General features: G+C 39.4%; 1 protein-coding gene across 4 annotated transcripts in view; it reads right to left on the bottom strand.

Moving 5' to 3' along the window:
• LOC139951734 (probable G-protein coupled receptor 156) overlaps positions 1-14,761 on the bottom strand; it is a 44,066-nt gene that overhangs the window by 2,969 nt on the left and 26,336 nt on the right. For all 4 annotated transcript variants that reach the window (XM_071950788.1, XM_071950789.1, XM_071950787.1 and 1 more), the window contains 7 exons: positions 14,267-14,739; positions 5,813-6,045; positions 5,038-5,173; positions 3,763-3,870; positions 2,809-2,919; positions 720-1,070; positions 29-190 (listed from right to left, as the gene is read on the bottom strand). In XM_071950788.1, coding sequence (XP_071806889.1) covers positions 29-190; positions 720-1,070; positions 2,809-2,919; positions 3,763-3,870; positions 5,038-5,173; positions 5,813-6,003 — 1,059 coding nt within the window. In that variant the 5' untranslated portion in view covers positions 6,004-6,045; positions 14,267-14,739. The remainder of the gene's footprint in view (positions 1-28; positions 191-719; positions 1,071-2,808; positions 2,920-3,762; positions 3,871-5,037; positions 5,174-5,812; positions 6,046-14,266; positions 14,740-14,761) is intronic.

The raw sequence follows: 14,761 nt of genomic DNA, 5'->3' as shown, positions 1-14,761 counted from the left end.
GGCTGTAGTTTATTATTCTTATCCTTACCTCTCCGAGTGCTCTCTTCAAGGAGGCGTTCTCTTTCGACAGAAGGAACAGCTCCTCCTCTACTTCGGCAAAGGAGCGATGCTGAGACGTCGCTAAGTAAGACGTCGTGAGGGAGCGAGACATACTGTAGCTGACATCAGGGTTGTTGCGCATTGCACGTATCTGTAAGATGAGTACATGTATAAAGACTGGATGAGAATGAGATCTCACGTGAGTTCAATACAACACTCTGGAGTGCTTTTTGGCGACCCCAACCAAAGGCTGTTTCTTACGTCATAACCAAAACGGTAACCGAGCTCACAACTCGGTTATCGTTCAGTCTGAACAGCAGAACCAACGACCAAAACGCACTCCTGGCGTTTATATGGATTGCCAACCAAATTGCATTGTTGTGCTTATCATCTTTGTGAAATCAGGCCCGGATGAGAGGTATACAACATTGTGATTTTCGGTCGACGGCACTCAAACGTAATTAGTTGTTTTGAACACTGGAGAGGACTTTCTTACTGGGTATGATGTTTTTGTATAAGGGTAATTCACCCTGCCCCTTGTCTATGGTCCACCTGACGGGAGATGGGGAGATACTGCAAGGAAATTACTCCAGTTCGAAATCCCTTTTGAGAGACTCCTTCAGAATTGGAAGAAAAATGTATGATATGGTGCTTGGGCCAAATAATTGACTCTCCGATACCTTTGGAATATACTGCATGAGTAGCAGCTCTGTCGGACAAACAAGCATGACGACGGACAAACAGCTGTACCAGGCGTTAGGCCACGCCTCCAGCACCGCCATTAACGCCGTTGCCATAGCAACTAGTATGACGCATGTGTAGACGCTGAGTACGATGCACTTTGCGTCATTCATTGAAGGCACGGTGACGTTCCTGGTCTCCCACGATAGATAGGTGCCCATCAGGAGAATGGCGGCTTTGAATGAGAAGAGGATGGTGAACCAGATCCCGGTGTTGTTTGACTGGCAGAACTGGAGAGCCTCCCTTGAGCTTAGGGGAGCTGCTGCATCCTCTGAAGATGCTGTAAGAATCTGGTCAAGAAAAGTTTGAAACCCGGTCAGGAAAAGGTGTTCCACCCGATGATGGTTTTGATAAAACGAGAATTTGTTAAAACGATTGATTTCTACCCTTAAAATAAACAAAGGACATGCCACAACTTTGGTAACGTGTGCACCTTTGGAAAAAATAAAAAATAAATAAATAAATAAATAAACAGAAACACACACACCGCCCTAATAAAACTTAAAGTAAAAACGAAAAACAGAACTAAACCAAAAACACACCCCAACACGCATCTCTGTGCTGCAGTCACTGTGTGTATATTCTTTGTTAGGTTACACTTTAAAGGAAATCCTATTTTTCAACACTGTGTAAATTACACTGTGTGGACGTGTGTTAGTCCACACAGTGTTTTAAGTCCCTACATTATGTGAACCTCTTGCTCAGGTCCACACTTCGCATGTAGCTTTAAAATACTCAAACAAACAAACAAACAAACAAACAAACAAACAAACAAACAAACAAACAAACAAAGTGGTAGAGCGCCGGACCATTATCAGGAGGTTGAAGGTTCAAGTCGCGCTCTTGTCATTTTATCTCTGCTCAACCCAAACTGAAAGAAGACTGATACATGCTGCATGCCTTGTGTAAGTTTAATTAAAACATGATATCTTAACTAATTGTTTTTGAAATCCGAAGCCGCTTATCGCTTAAAATACATAAGCGGAATCTGATACAAAATTAGCATTTTTGGCAATTTCATTTAATCAGCAACCGGTTTCTGATTACAGTGTATCAGAAAGATTGTTTACCAAATGGACGAGACAGAAAATATTTACACAGCTGATGGTAAATCTCATGAGGGACATAATGTGTTTCTTGATGCGCCTGTGCTTAAAGGGGAGGTATACTTTTGGTAATGTAAGTTTTTATGATCGTTAATTTTTGTAGTCATTTCCAAAAGTAAACCCTGCCTTTAAAGGCAGTGGACACTATTGGTAATTACTCAGAATAATTATTAGCATAAAACCTTACGTGGTAATGAGTAATGGAGATCTGTTGATAGTATAAAACATTGTGAGAAACGGTTCCCTCTGAAGTGACATAGTTTTCGAGAAAGAAGTAATTTTCCACGAATTTGATTTCGAGACCTCAAGTTTGGAATTTGAGGTCTCGAAATCAAGCATCTGAAAGCACACAACTTCGTGTGACCAGGGTGTTTTTTCTTTCATTGTTATCTCGCAACTTCCGATGACCAATTGAGCTCAAATGTTCACAGTTTTTTTTAATGCGTATGTTGAGATACACCAAGTGAGAAGACTTGACAATTACCAATAGTGTCCAGTGTCTTTAAAGTACATGTGCGTCATTATCTACATCGGTATCAATTAACTATCAGTTAATGTAAGCGTTTGTGTGTTTACTAAAAACCACTTAGACGGAGCGTCGCAATTTATCACTTCACCGACTTTTAGCTTTTAATATGGCATCGGAGTGAAGTATATTCGAAAGAGATATTGTAAATAAGTCCTAAAAAATGTTTATAATTGAAGACAAGTGTAAACGAGATTTCTAACAATTATAAAAGATACCCATTATTTTAATGCACATTTTTTTTTATAGCGCTTTGATTTTGTCGAAAATGATCTTCATAATTAACGCTCTGTGTATGTATAAGCATGGAGGAATAAGATCCCCTTATAAGGTGGGTCTTCGATATGTCAAGGCAATATTAAAAATTGCATCCGCCATTGACTTTCCAACACTTACCATTTTGCGGTGAATTTGTGGTGGATCGAGAATCAACCACGTGACCAGTACCACAACATCCACAAATAATAATACACCGACCATAGACATCAGGCGACCATCTCGAATTACCTGAAGGTACAAATAAAATAAAAAATACATAGATAACACGAATTTTAATAATGATGACAAAAGTCTGTCATCATAAAAATAACGATGCCAGCCCGCGTTTGCACCTCTTCTTGAAAGATGAGCTGTTTAAATTAAAGGCAGGATCCATAAAGAACATAATAATATTCAAGATGCAACTCAAGGGAGCTGAAGGTTGGAATGGACATTCCTTTTAAAACAGTTTATAGATTGTAGGGTGGAGTGAAGCAATGTAACAGCAGGAAAGGGGTTAAAAATAGATCGTGGAATAAAGCTGCTGGAATGGCTCCTTGTTTTACATATCAGGAAAGCAAGAGTGTAGGGTGAGAAGAAGCAGAAAGCCTGGTTTCACGCTCAAATGGGTGGATGCTGGATGCTTTTATTGACAGTTACTTTCTCTCTTGCTACTTTTGCGATTTAAAATACTGAATGAGAAAACGTATTGGGAGGGAGGGGCCCGGGGAGGGGTTTGTGTCACTACACCCCAGAGTACAATTTAAGGTTGACAAACTTTTCATTACGGGAAAACTCCATTAAATACAGAGGCCAAAATAAAACATCCTTTTCCTCTGGCAACTCACACCTGTTCTCTCCATGTAACTCCCTTTCCAAACAGTGGATTCAATTGGGTCACGCACAAACCAGTGTCGGTCACAGTCCAATGAACGATTTCCCTGGTTGCATAGCAAAATGCTACATAAAAAGTATCAGTAAGTCATCCTGTGGTACTCAATTACAAGCATTTAACTTTTCAGTCTAAATATTTTGCTCTGCAAAAATGCTGGTTGAAATCGTTCCATGCAGTCATTATGCTAATTTACATACCATTCTTTTAGCAGCAGCGTGTGTGAATATTCTATACACTCTCCATGCTTTGCTGAAAATTGAACCGTAGACCAAGGTGAACCCAACAGTCAAGAGTGGAACCCGTACCTGTAATGCACAAAACAAAAATAACCAAATGATCTTACTTGAGTTTCGGAAAATAACATTCATGCAACTACTCGAGTTTTCAACAACTTTTAGCAAGCCCGTAAAAGTTTCCTCAACATTTTTTAGACGCCACGGTTTTGTTTTCCCCTTCTTTTTTCCCCCCTTTTTTCTTTCGCATTTATGCCTTTAAGAAGAGCATCTTGCCTATAAAAAGAACACGTTTATATTAATTTGAAATTATTCAGTCTAACACAGCTTTATCCCTTGTTGACCAGAGATTGTTTCACATTAAAGATGTCAAGTTTGTTATAAAAATCACCTAAAATGGTCAGGTCAATAATTGGCGTCCAGCTACCACGTGACCAAAGAAAACTCAGATCCCGCCACATTGCAACTCTTTACACAACTCTAGTTCATAACCATCATCCACAATCGATAAATCTCATACATTGTATAATATCACAAGTCAACATTTAGAAAACTGGGTATCGAGAAAGCCGACATTGTACGTCATCAAACGAAGCTAAACACATGGGCCATACGCCCGACTCTTCCTGTTTAACAGGAACCGACCCATTCTATTAATTGTCAAACCCGGATACAGGACCTATACACGTAGCACTTCGAAAGGGAAACACAACCACCTGCTTGGGACACGAGGTTGTGTCTTAGTTGGTGCTGCATTTTCCTAAACTCACCCGGCCGGATGTATTAACCTCGTACCTGAGTCAAAGGTGTCGTATGTTAAGATTGAATATTGGGGTTCGGTGTGGCTGATCGAGTCAACTTGTCGATACAACCAAATACACCTGTCGCTAATTGGCTTGTACATTGTTAACGTTTGACAGCTCATGAATTATTTTGCTTCACTTTGCAAAAAATATTTTGGCGCTAGAACCTTTGCATCGGCTTAGCATCTGACACCACTGTAAAATATACCCGTAAAATTTACGGCACTTTACCTGGTAGTAGGGTGCCAGGAAAAGTGCCGTAACTTTGATCACTGTTCTTCGTTTAAAATTTGAAAATTCGTCTTTGAAAATTCAGGTTTCAGCACACAGTTAAAATAATTGTGATTTTTTAATATTTTGAGGAAAGGTATAATGAGACCACAATCTTAAGAACACAAACTGAGAACAAAATTATGTCATTTTGTGCGGAATTTACCTTGCATAGAAAGAGCAGAACATCATCTGATGACGTCACACCAACGTCGATCCCAAACAGTACGACGCATGCGTAGACAAGTATAGCACCAATTCCGATGAATATGTTGAGGTTTGGACTTGACATCTTTATCAATCTGAAATAGTAACAAATCAGAAAATTATCCCAAAGAATCAACGAGTTTTTGAATAACAACAACCATTTTCATCCTAAAAGAACCCAGATTGAAAATACAAACCTAAAATAATGGTATTGTTTTCGTTGATCAAATTAATGTGCAGAGTAATTGATTCGTTTTTTTCTTTCATAGTTATCTCGCAACTCCGTCGACCAATCAAGCTCAACTTTTTCACAGGTTCGTTATTTTATGCATATGTTGAGATACACCAACTGTGAAGACTGGTCTTTGACAATTACCAAAAGTGTCCAGGGCCGTTAAGTGAAAGCCATGGGTATAACCTCTTGTCATGTAGGTCTACATTATAATAGTACCATACATCACTAACTGTCTTCATTACTCGTCTCAGCCAGGAATAAAAGACACAAATATAAAACCCAAGTCTTTGCAAAACACTGCAAATTCAAAATTAGCTTTCGTTTTGAAAAGCAACCCTCGTAGTCGTTCGGGCCTGTTTACATGAAGTGAGCGCGGCTTAAAGCGGGACTACGTCACAGCTGAATGTAATTCAGCCTTTAGCTTCGATGGTCTTTGTTTTTAATAAACAATTTCAAATCAAATCAAAACAAATCAAATCAATTTGATTTCAGCTAATACCTGCTTTGACGGTACTTTATGTTGAAACTCAGGAATGATATGGCAAGGATGATACCAAAAAGCGCTAGGGATGACATGACACCAAGTAAGATTGGCGAGATAGCCCTGATGATGACGTCATCCATCCCACCTGTGTCGTCCGGGTTGTCATCTAAAACGAGGCTGTTCGAAAGCGAGGCATTCTCGGTCATCGTTGCTGATTGGGTTGTGTTGATTCAGATGGTCAGCATTACCTTTATGAAAAAAATTACGATAATTATTATTATTATTATTATTATTATTATTATTATTATTATTATTATTATTATTATTATTATTATTTTTTTAAATCTTTATAAGCTATCACAAGGTCATATCTAGGCCCACTTTCATAGCGCTGCTTAGCAGCCGATTTTGTGCTTACTGTGCAATTTCCATTTCATAGCGCTGCTAACCGTAAGCACACGAAAAAACATGCTAACCTCCGCTTACCGCACGAAAATAAATGACGTCACAATGCAAATCCACAGCAAACACGCAATATGGCCGCCCAATTTGTCTGCTAACCTGTGAATTTGTCTGCTACAGTAAGCACGCAAATTAGCTTACCGTTAAGCAGCGCTGTGAAATTGGGCCCAGACGGCTACTTCAAGGTGATGGCTACACTTAAATGATTTGGGCTATCAACCCAATGAACTGTCACCAGGGGCCGATTTCACAAAGATCTAAAATTGATCGTGACTGCAAATCAATCGTAGTTGCTTAGTAAAGTGTGATGTCACAATACAAATCACTATGGTGATACTGAAAATTGGTCTTGCGATGAACTTTATTGCTTTGTGAAATCGGCCCCAGGGGCACCTAACTCCTGGGGATGAAATACCACTCATTGTTGTACATTGCATTGTAATGCCATAAGATGGGATGAAAGTGGCCGATATAGAACATGTTATTATTCACAATAGTCAACAAAGCATGACTTTGAAACTTTGAAATTGAAAAAAGGTGCGCCCTCAATTAACCCAGAAATAATCTTGTATAATTAATAAGAAACCGAAATTGTCGAGTTAGGCTGTTTTGCTATCATGGAAGGGCCGTGCTGCAGGGTAAAGAGTGGGGGGGGGGGGGGGCTTTCCCGTCATTAGGACCTCGTTAGTAACATTCACGAGAGGAATCCAATGAGGAAATTGTACAAGCAGTACAACGGAGTGCAATGTTTCCTTCAGTTATAACTGAGAGCCAATTAATCTGAAACCAGCTGCCTTCTTTCCGGACACTTCCATCATCATTAAAGCCCACTGGAAAATGTCAACATTCCTCGAATAGATGATGGTGGTCCATCTGTCTAGCAGGAATTTCAATCGGTAATGATTGGTGAGGGTAAAGTTAGTTTGATATTGGACATTGGACATTCACGTAGGTTGGTACAGTGATCCGAGTTACTGTTTTGATAGTGGATATTGAACGTTCACTGGTTTATTATAGCTGAATGTGTGAATGTCCAATATCAAACTAACTTGACTGTCACATTTGAATACAGTAAAGTTAGTTTGATATTGGACATTGGACATTCACGTAGGTTGGTACAGTGAATGTATCTGAGTTACTGTTTCGATAGTGGATATTGAACGTTCACATAGGTTTATTATAGGTGAATGTGTGATGTCCAATATCAAACTAACTTTGACTGTAATTTGAAAACAGTAAAGTTAGTTTGATATTGGGCATTGGACATTCAATTAGGTTTGTACGGCGAATGTTGTTGTGTTGATATTGGCAATAGGCATTAGACAGTGTATGTGTGAGTGTCCAATATCTAACTAAAATACTGCCAAAATACTTGACGACATTAACGTTAGTTTGATTTCTACATTGGACATTCACATAGGTTTATGTAGTGAATGTGTGAATGTCCAACATTAAATATTAAACTTTTATGACAGTAAAGTTAGTTTGATATTGGACATAGGAAATTCACATCGATTTGTACAGTGAATGTCTACGGGTTCGATATTTGAACACTGGACATTACGTAGTTGTACAGTGAATATTGCTGCGTCGATACTGGGCATTGCACATTCACAAAGGTTTGTACAGTGGATTTGTACTTTTCTACGACTATACTTGGACAAATCAAACCCAGTCCCATAGCTAACCGTATACTTAGGTTCCAATGGTCCTGTTACTCTCTGTGCCTTGAACATAATACATTTGATATGGCTTTCACATTACACATAGTATATAACGAAAATTATCAATCACTCCATATTTATAGCTAACTTATTAGTCTGTTTTAAAAGAATAACGCAAAAAGGGAAACAGTAAAAGTTCTAGAGTTTTACCTTGTGCTCCACGCAGTGCAGCATAATATAAACCACCTCTATCTTTCCATAAAAACGCAGCAGTGTAAGCTCAGCAGACAATACTAACGTGGTAATTTTCACGGTTGTTTAATAAATAAAGGCATACGATTACGTGTGTTAATGAAGAGAGCTTAACAATCCATGTTAAATCGAGCTAGGTCTCTCAAAAGCCCATCGCATCAACGGATAATAGAAAAATCAATTTTGATTGAGAATTTTCTTATGGGAATTTAATTTGCCCGGGGACGACCTTACCATCCCCCTCTGGGCAACCTCGAGGGGACCATACACCCATTCCGCCCCGTCGACTCCCTGAGTGCCGCCTGCTCATCTTTATTGACAAGGGACGGACGGCGGGCCCTTTGTGAAGTATTGCTAATTAATTACAAATTGTTGAGGAGGGCTTTGTACCCTTTTTTGAGTTGATCTGAAATCGAAACCTGTGTAGTGAAGCGGAGTACAAAATTAATAATTCAGAAAGGTACCCCTTAACTGTCTTTTTTTTCCCGAGAAGAATGGGTCGGTATTTTAGAAGTCGGCCAACCCTACTCGTCCCGCGTCCAATATGGTATACTTTGTTGGATTGGTAATACTCAAAATAATTATTAACATAAAACCCGGTAATGAGTAATGGAGAGCTTTTGATAGTATAAACCATTGTGTAAAACAGCTCCCTCTGAAGTAACCTATAGGTTTTTTTTAAGAAAGAAGTAGTTTCTCACAAACATATTTGAAGTTGATTTCGAGACCTCAGCATTAGATTTTGAGGTCTCAGATTCAGGCATCTGAGAGCAAACAACTTCGTGTGACAAGGGTGTTTTCTTGCATTATTCTCTCACAACGTCGACGACCAAAAATTGAGCTCAAATTTGTACAGGTTTGTTATTTTATGCATGAGATACACCAAGTGAGAAGACTGGTCTTTGACAATTACCAATAGTGTCCAGTGCATTTAAGGAACAATGTTTTACTGCCTACTGACCACGTTGACATTGTATGAGTAATGTAGGCCCCAAGTTTACCATCCATTTTATAATGTCCCAAGACAATCCAATTTCAAGTCTCTGCACAGTCTACAAACAGCCAACAAAACACATGAATACTCTTTGTTGTGTTTTAGCAATGCCTGCCGTTAATGGAGGTTGGTCCTCATTAAGAGTAAATTGGATATTTAATTTCCCCTCGTTTAAAGGCACTTGACACTATTGGAAATTACTCAAAATAATAGTTAGCATAAACATTACTTGGTAACGAGCAATGGGGAGCTGTGTATAGAACATAATGACAAATGTCTCCCTCTGAAGTAGTTTTTGAGAAAGAGTGAATTTCTTACTCAAAATACTCGAAGCTTTTTTAGGCATCCGAAAGCGCATAAATCTGTGAAACAATGGTGTTTTTTCTTTCATTATTCTCTTGCAACTTCGATGAACCAATTGATTCAAATTTCACAGAATTGTTATTTTTTGCAAATTATGTTGGGATACACCGTCTGAGAATACTGGGGCCAATTTCATAGAGCTGCTTAAGCAAAAATTTGCTTAAGCACGAATAGCTCGCTTATTTTACACATGTTACTGGCAAAAATTTCATGCCATATACATTGCTTATGACTAGTATTTAGCTGTTATTTACTTAGCATAACAACTGAGTGGAGTCTTGGCCGGTAATCTGATTTTACTAAGCAATGAATTTTTTGCTTAAGCAAAATTTTGTGCTTAAGCAGCTCTATGAAATTGGGCCCGGGGGTGGATTTCACAAAGGTAGTCCTAACTTAGGACTAGTCCTAGGCAATGCTAAGAGATAGGACCAGTCCTAAGTTAGGATGAGTTACTGGTCCTAACTTAGGACTGGTCCTATATCTTAGCATTGCCTAGGACTAGTCCTAAGTTAGGACTACCTTTGTGAAATCCACCCCTGGTCTTTGAACCTTAAGGTCTTGCTTAACAAAAACTGTTTTACCCGTAGTTGTAATTAGAGCCATAAGATACTTCAATTTTGTTTAGGCCCATATTACCAAAAGCTGCTCTACTTCTGACCAAGTAAGTGTTTATTGCCATTATTTTTGGAGTGATTATCAAACGCATACCTTCCCTTTAAAGGTCTTCCTTTTTTTTTAAAAAAAAAACCTGTTTTTACCGTAGCTGTAAACAACTGTTTATTTGAGAATATCAATGAGACAAACTACAGACGCATCTGTCCCATTCTTAGGCCACCTGGGGAGTCAAAACCTCGCCAATAATTGTCTGGCAGTTGTAGAGAGACGTGCTGCGAACGGAACTCGTGAAAATTGAAGCCTACTCCTAGAAATAACGAGTATCGGATGCTCCCTTTGGGGGAAACTATGTACCGTCCGGACGCGTCCATTCCCCCGCTAACTCGGCTGCCGTGAGCTCGGGGAGGAATTGTTAATCACGGAGCTATAACGGGAGATCTCCAAATCTGAACATTTGTAATGAGATGTTGTTCATTAGGAATAGGTACAGTCGCCAGTGTTATAACAAGAGGGGGGGGGGGGGGCGGGGGTAAGTGGCGCTAGTGACATAAATAATATGATTAAATTTGTGTGTAACAAAAAATACGGTAGGCCTACAATGAATACAAAAAGGCGCTGATGAAAGGGGGCTAGAATCAAAAAAGTGCAAACGGAAACATGGATAGAACTATACCGCCCCGAAACAAATTGTGCAGCCATTAGTGCCCCCCCCCCCATTGTTACCATAGTTACGGCGATGCATATGTCGCCATAATTGCAGGATGGTATAGACATGTCTTTTCGTTACATTAACCTCAATACTGGTATACTTTGTAATAGAGAAAATAAATCGAGAACCCACAATGTCGCACTAGAAAAAAGGCCGACTTTAAAGGAACACGTTGCTCTGGATCGGACGAGTTGGTCTATAAAAAGCATTTGTAACCGGGTTTTTTTATACAAAATGCATATGGTTGGAAATATGTTTTAAAAGTAGAAAAGTAGAATACAATGATCGACACACATTTGCCTCGAAATTGCGTGGTTTTCCTTTTACTGTGCGAACTAACACGATCGGCCATTACAGTCCGACCGTTAGACGACGAGGTTAAATTTCGAGGCATGTTTGTGTGGAACATTGCATTCTACTTTTACAACATCTTTCAAACCACTGCATTTCATAACAAACGGTTACAAACGCTTTTCAAAGACCAACTCGACTGATCCAGGACAACTTGTTCCTTTAAGGGACAACATTTCGTGGTACATCAACCCACTCTCGTTTATTTATGTTAATTCTACGACGAGAGTGGGGTGGGGATTTGGGTTGGGACTGGGCGGGGCGTAGGGTGGCCTACATAGAGTGGGCAACCGTAACTGCCAGTATAATGCTCAAGACAAATCCAATATATTTTTAAGAAACGATTTGCGACTTCCATTGAAACTCCCAAATCACTTACTTATCCTGTATAGACCTTTATCACGCTGTCACCATGAGTGCGTTTTGGCGACCCCAACCAAAAACTGTTTCTGACGTCATAACCAAAACGGTAACCGGGCTCACAACTCGGTTATCGTTCAGTCTGAACAGCAGAACCAACGACCAACAACCGAAACAGTTTTTGGTTGGGGTCTCTAAAACGCACTCCAGATTGGTCATGTTCCCTGTTTCCATTAACAGTAATGAATGCTAACATTCATTGTGCAAACATGGCACCAGACTATTATTTCGTCCAGCCTCAGTTTGGTTACAATGAGTTGGAATGGTGTAAAATCAAGATGGCCACACCGTGAAAAGGGTCTATTGGACCCACAGGACATGCGATAATTTGACCTGTCATTACAAGTGTTTGACAAATAGGAAGAGCTTAAGGGATAACGAGAACACCACAGCACCAGTTCAAAAATCGTTATCCCTATATCTTAGAAATCAAGCTAAAAATAGCAAAAGAGCAACGGTGGGCACAGTTGGATGCAAATAGGTAGAACAATAGACTCTTTTCAAACCATTGAAACGATTATCAAAACGACACTATAGGGAGTCGATACTAGAGGTAGTAAAAGCAGCGGGTGGTCAGTAGTCGACGCCATACCACCCGTCGAGTCGAATAGTAAAAGAATCGAAATCCCACCCGTCAATTCCAGATAGTGGTAGATCTTTATAGTTAGAGATGCTGTTGTCAACACTCTCAGATGGGTACAATAAATAGAGAATGGATTTAGTGTAATCTTCTTTTACAGAGTTGGTTAGGAAAAGGACAACCTGGAGTGATGTGGTGACAATACTTGGGTAAATAAACGATGCTGGTGATATTGTTATTAAAAGATTATCAACTGATGGGAGACCATTTTGAAGAAAACACATCACCATGTTGTTGACTATCCACTCCCCATTGGATTCAGTTGTGCTATTATATAATTAATCTGGCTTTCTTATGGTTCTAATTGTGTGTTTGGCAAGGGCTTGTTTTTTAACGGTTTTTCAAATTAAATTATCACTGCAAGGGAATAAACCACGAGGGAAATTAACTGATGAGTACAACTTAAATAGTTTGGTTTTCAATTTCGGATTCATGTACGCCGGGAACGCGATGCAATAAGCAGACATGTATCCTGGCTGTTGAAATGGCAAGGACAATTAAAGGAACACGTTGCCTTGGATAGGACGAGTTGGTCTATAACTGAGCGTTTATAACCGTTTTTTATAAAATGCATATGGTTGGAAAGATGTTTTAAAAGTAGAATACAATTGTTCACACAAGTTTGCCTCGAAATTGCGTGGTTTTCCTTTTACTGCGCGAACTAACACGGTCGGCCATTTATGGGAGTCAAAAATTTGACTCCCATAAATGGCCGACCGTGTTAGTCGACGAGGTAAAAGGAAAACCGTGCAATTTCGAGGCATGTTTGTGTGGGTCATTGTATTCTACTTTTACAGCATCTTTCTACCCATATGTAATTTATACAAAACAGTTACAAACGCTTTTCAAAGACCAACTCGACCGATCCAAGGCAACGTGTTCCTTTAAGGGAAAGGGTAAGGGCACAGGGGCCATTTTCTCATTGATAAAGGGCACCCTACGAAGAAATTGTTAGTTTCTATACTGGGGCATTTTCAATGGCACCCAGGCAATGACCAGGGGGCATGCATGGGGGCAATCGCTTTCGTTGCCTCCGTGAAGTATCAGGCCTGAAAATGTAATACTAAATTGATAATTAATTTGTATAAAAAAATCCCCTGAAAATGAAGACGATAGCAGACCATTCCTTGATCAATTGAAAACATATGCCCTACGATTTGATTAAATACTCCCTAGAAGCAGAAGTCAATCAAATGGAATTTTAATAAATAATAAATAATAATAAAATACTTGGCCTCTTCATATAATTAAGTGGGACCATGTTGGTCCGGAGGCATTTTACTCTGCCGCCTTTCATAGACCAGTCTCCCCATCAACATTCGCTTTATTGCATCCCTCCACATTCTTAGAAATAAAAATGGCCAAAGATATCCAACACACGATATGAAATAATGCATGATGCGATGTGTTGGTTTTAAAAGCACATGGGTGGATTTCACAAAGAGTTAATTATTAGTCTTATTTCAACCTAGGACGAGATAATCGTCCTAACTTAGAACTAACCATCCTTTTTAATATCTCCTAGGACTCGTCCCAACTCTTTGTGAAATTGACCCCTTGCGTTAGGTAATCATTCACATTATTTTAGCATCTGTTGGTAGTTAAAATCTTTTTGAGAAACGACTCACTCTGAGGTAACGTAGTTTTTGAGAAAGAGGTAATTTCTCACTAAAATATATTTGAATCTGAGGAAGGTCTGAAACCTTCATCAGACGACGTCTGAAAGCACACACATTTATGCAACATGTGTGTTTTTCCCATGAAACATCGATGACCAATTGAGTCAAAATACAGCAATTAAGAACACTGGTCTTTGACAATTACTGTTATCAAATGTGCGCAGTACATTTAACTGCGAAACATTGCCACATGAGGACCTGCACGTACGATTTCCATCAATCATCGTCAAGTACAGTTAAAATACAGACTGGATACATAAATACATTCAACTAACAAAAACTAAAGAATTAATAACAAATTGTGTTTATCCAATTCTTACCTGTTTTCAAGTCACAAGCCTCTTAGCGGTCCAGTTCGTGTTATATCTCTGTTACACTCAGCAACTCGAGTGTAACCCACACGGCGCCCTGAGTGAAGACTATAGTTTTTCGATGTCCCAAAATGCATAAAATGTCAAAATATTACACACACACACGTTACACGTAGTCCGTTATTTGACGTCCTCAAAATTAAGTCTGACTAGAATCTCGAGTCCTGTCTAATCTCGTTAGTTCGTCGTTTTTTCTCGAGGTTTCATCAGCGCCAGACAAGATTTTGCTCCCCACTGACTGACATTTGTAAGACTCTGTTCTCATTGGATGCAATCATAATCAGGACATCAGCTGTGTGGTAACAGAGCATGATTCATCGGCAGATAACATGGTTTCACACGGCTCGTTGCTCCACATCAAATCTCCGATTACACATGAGAAGTTAACTCACATGAGCCGTTTTCAACACAGGTACTCACCCCTGTAAAAAAAAACAAGGAACA

This window comes from Asterias amurensis, chromosome 19 (assembly GCF_032118995.1).
Source record: "Asterias amurensis chromosome 19, ASM3211899v1".
NCBI lineage: Eukaryota > Metazoa > Echinodermata > Asteroidea > Forcipulatida > Asteriidae > Asterias > Asterias amurensis.
Note: the sequence above shows the minus strand (reverse complement) of the source record. Positions and strands in the feature narration are given on the sequence as shown.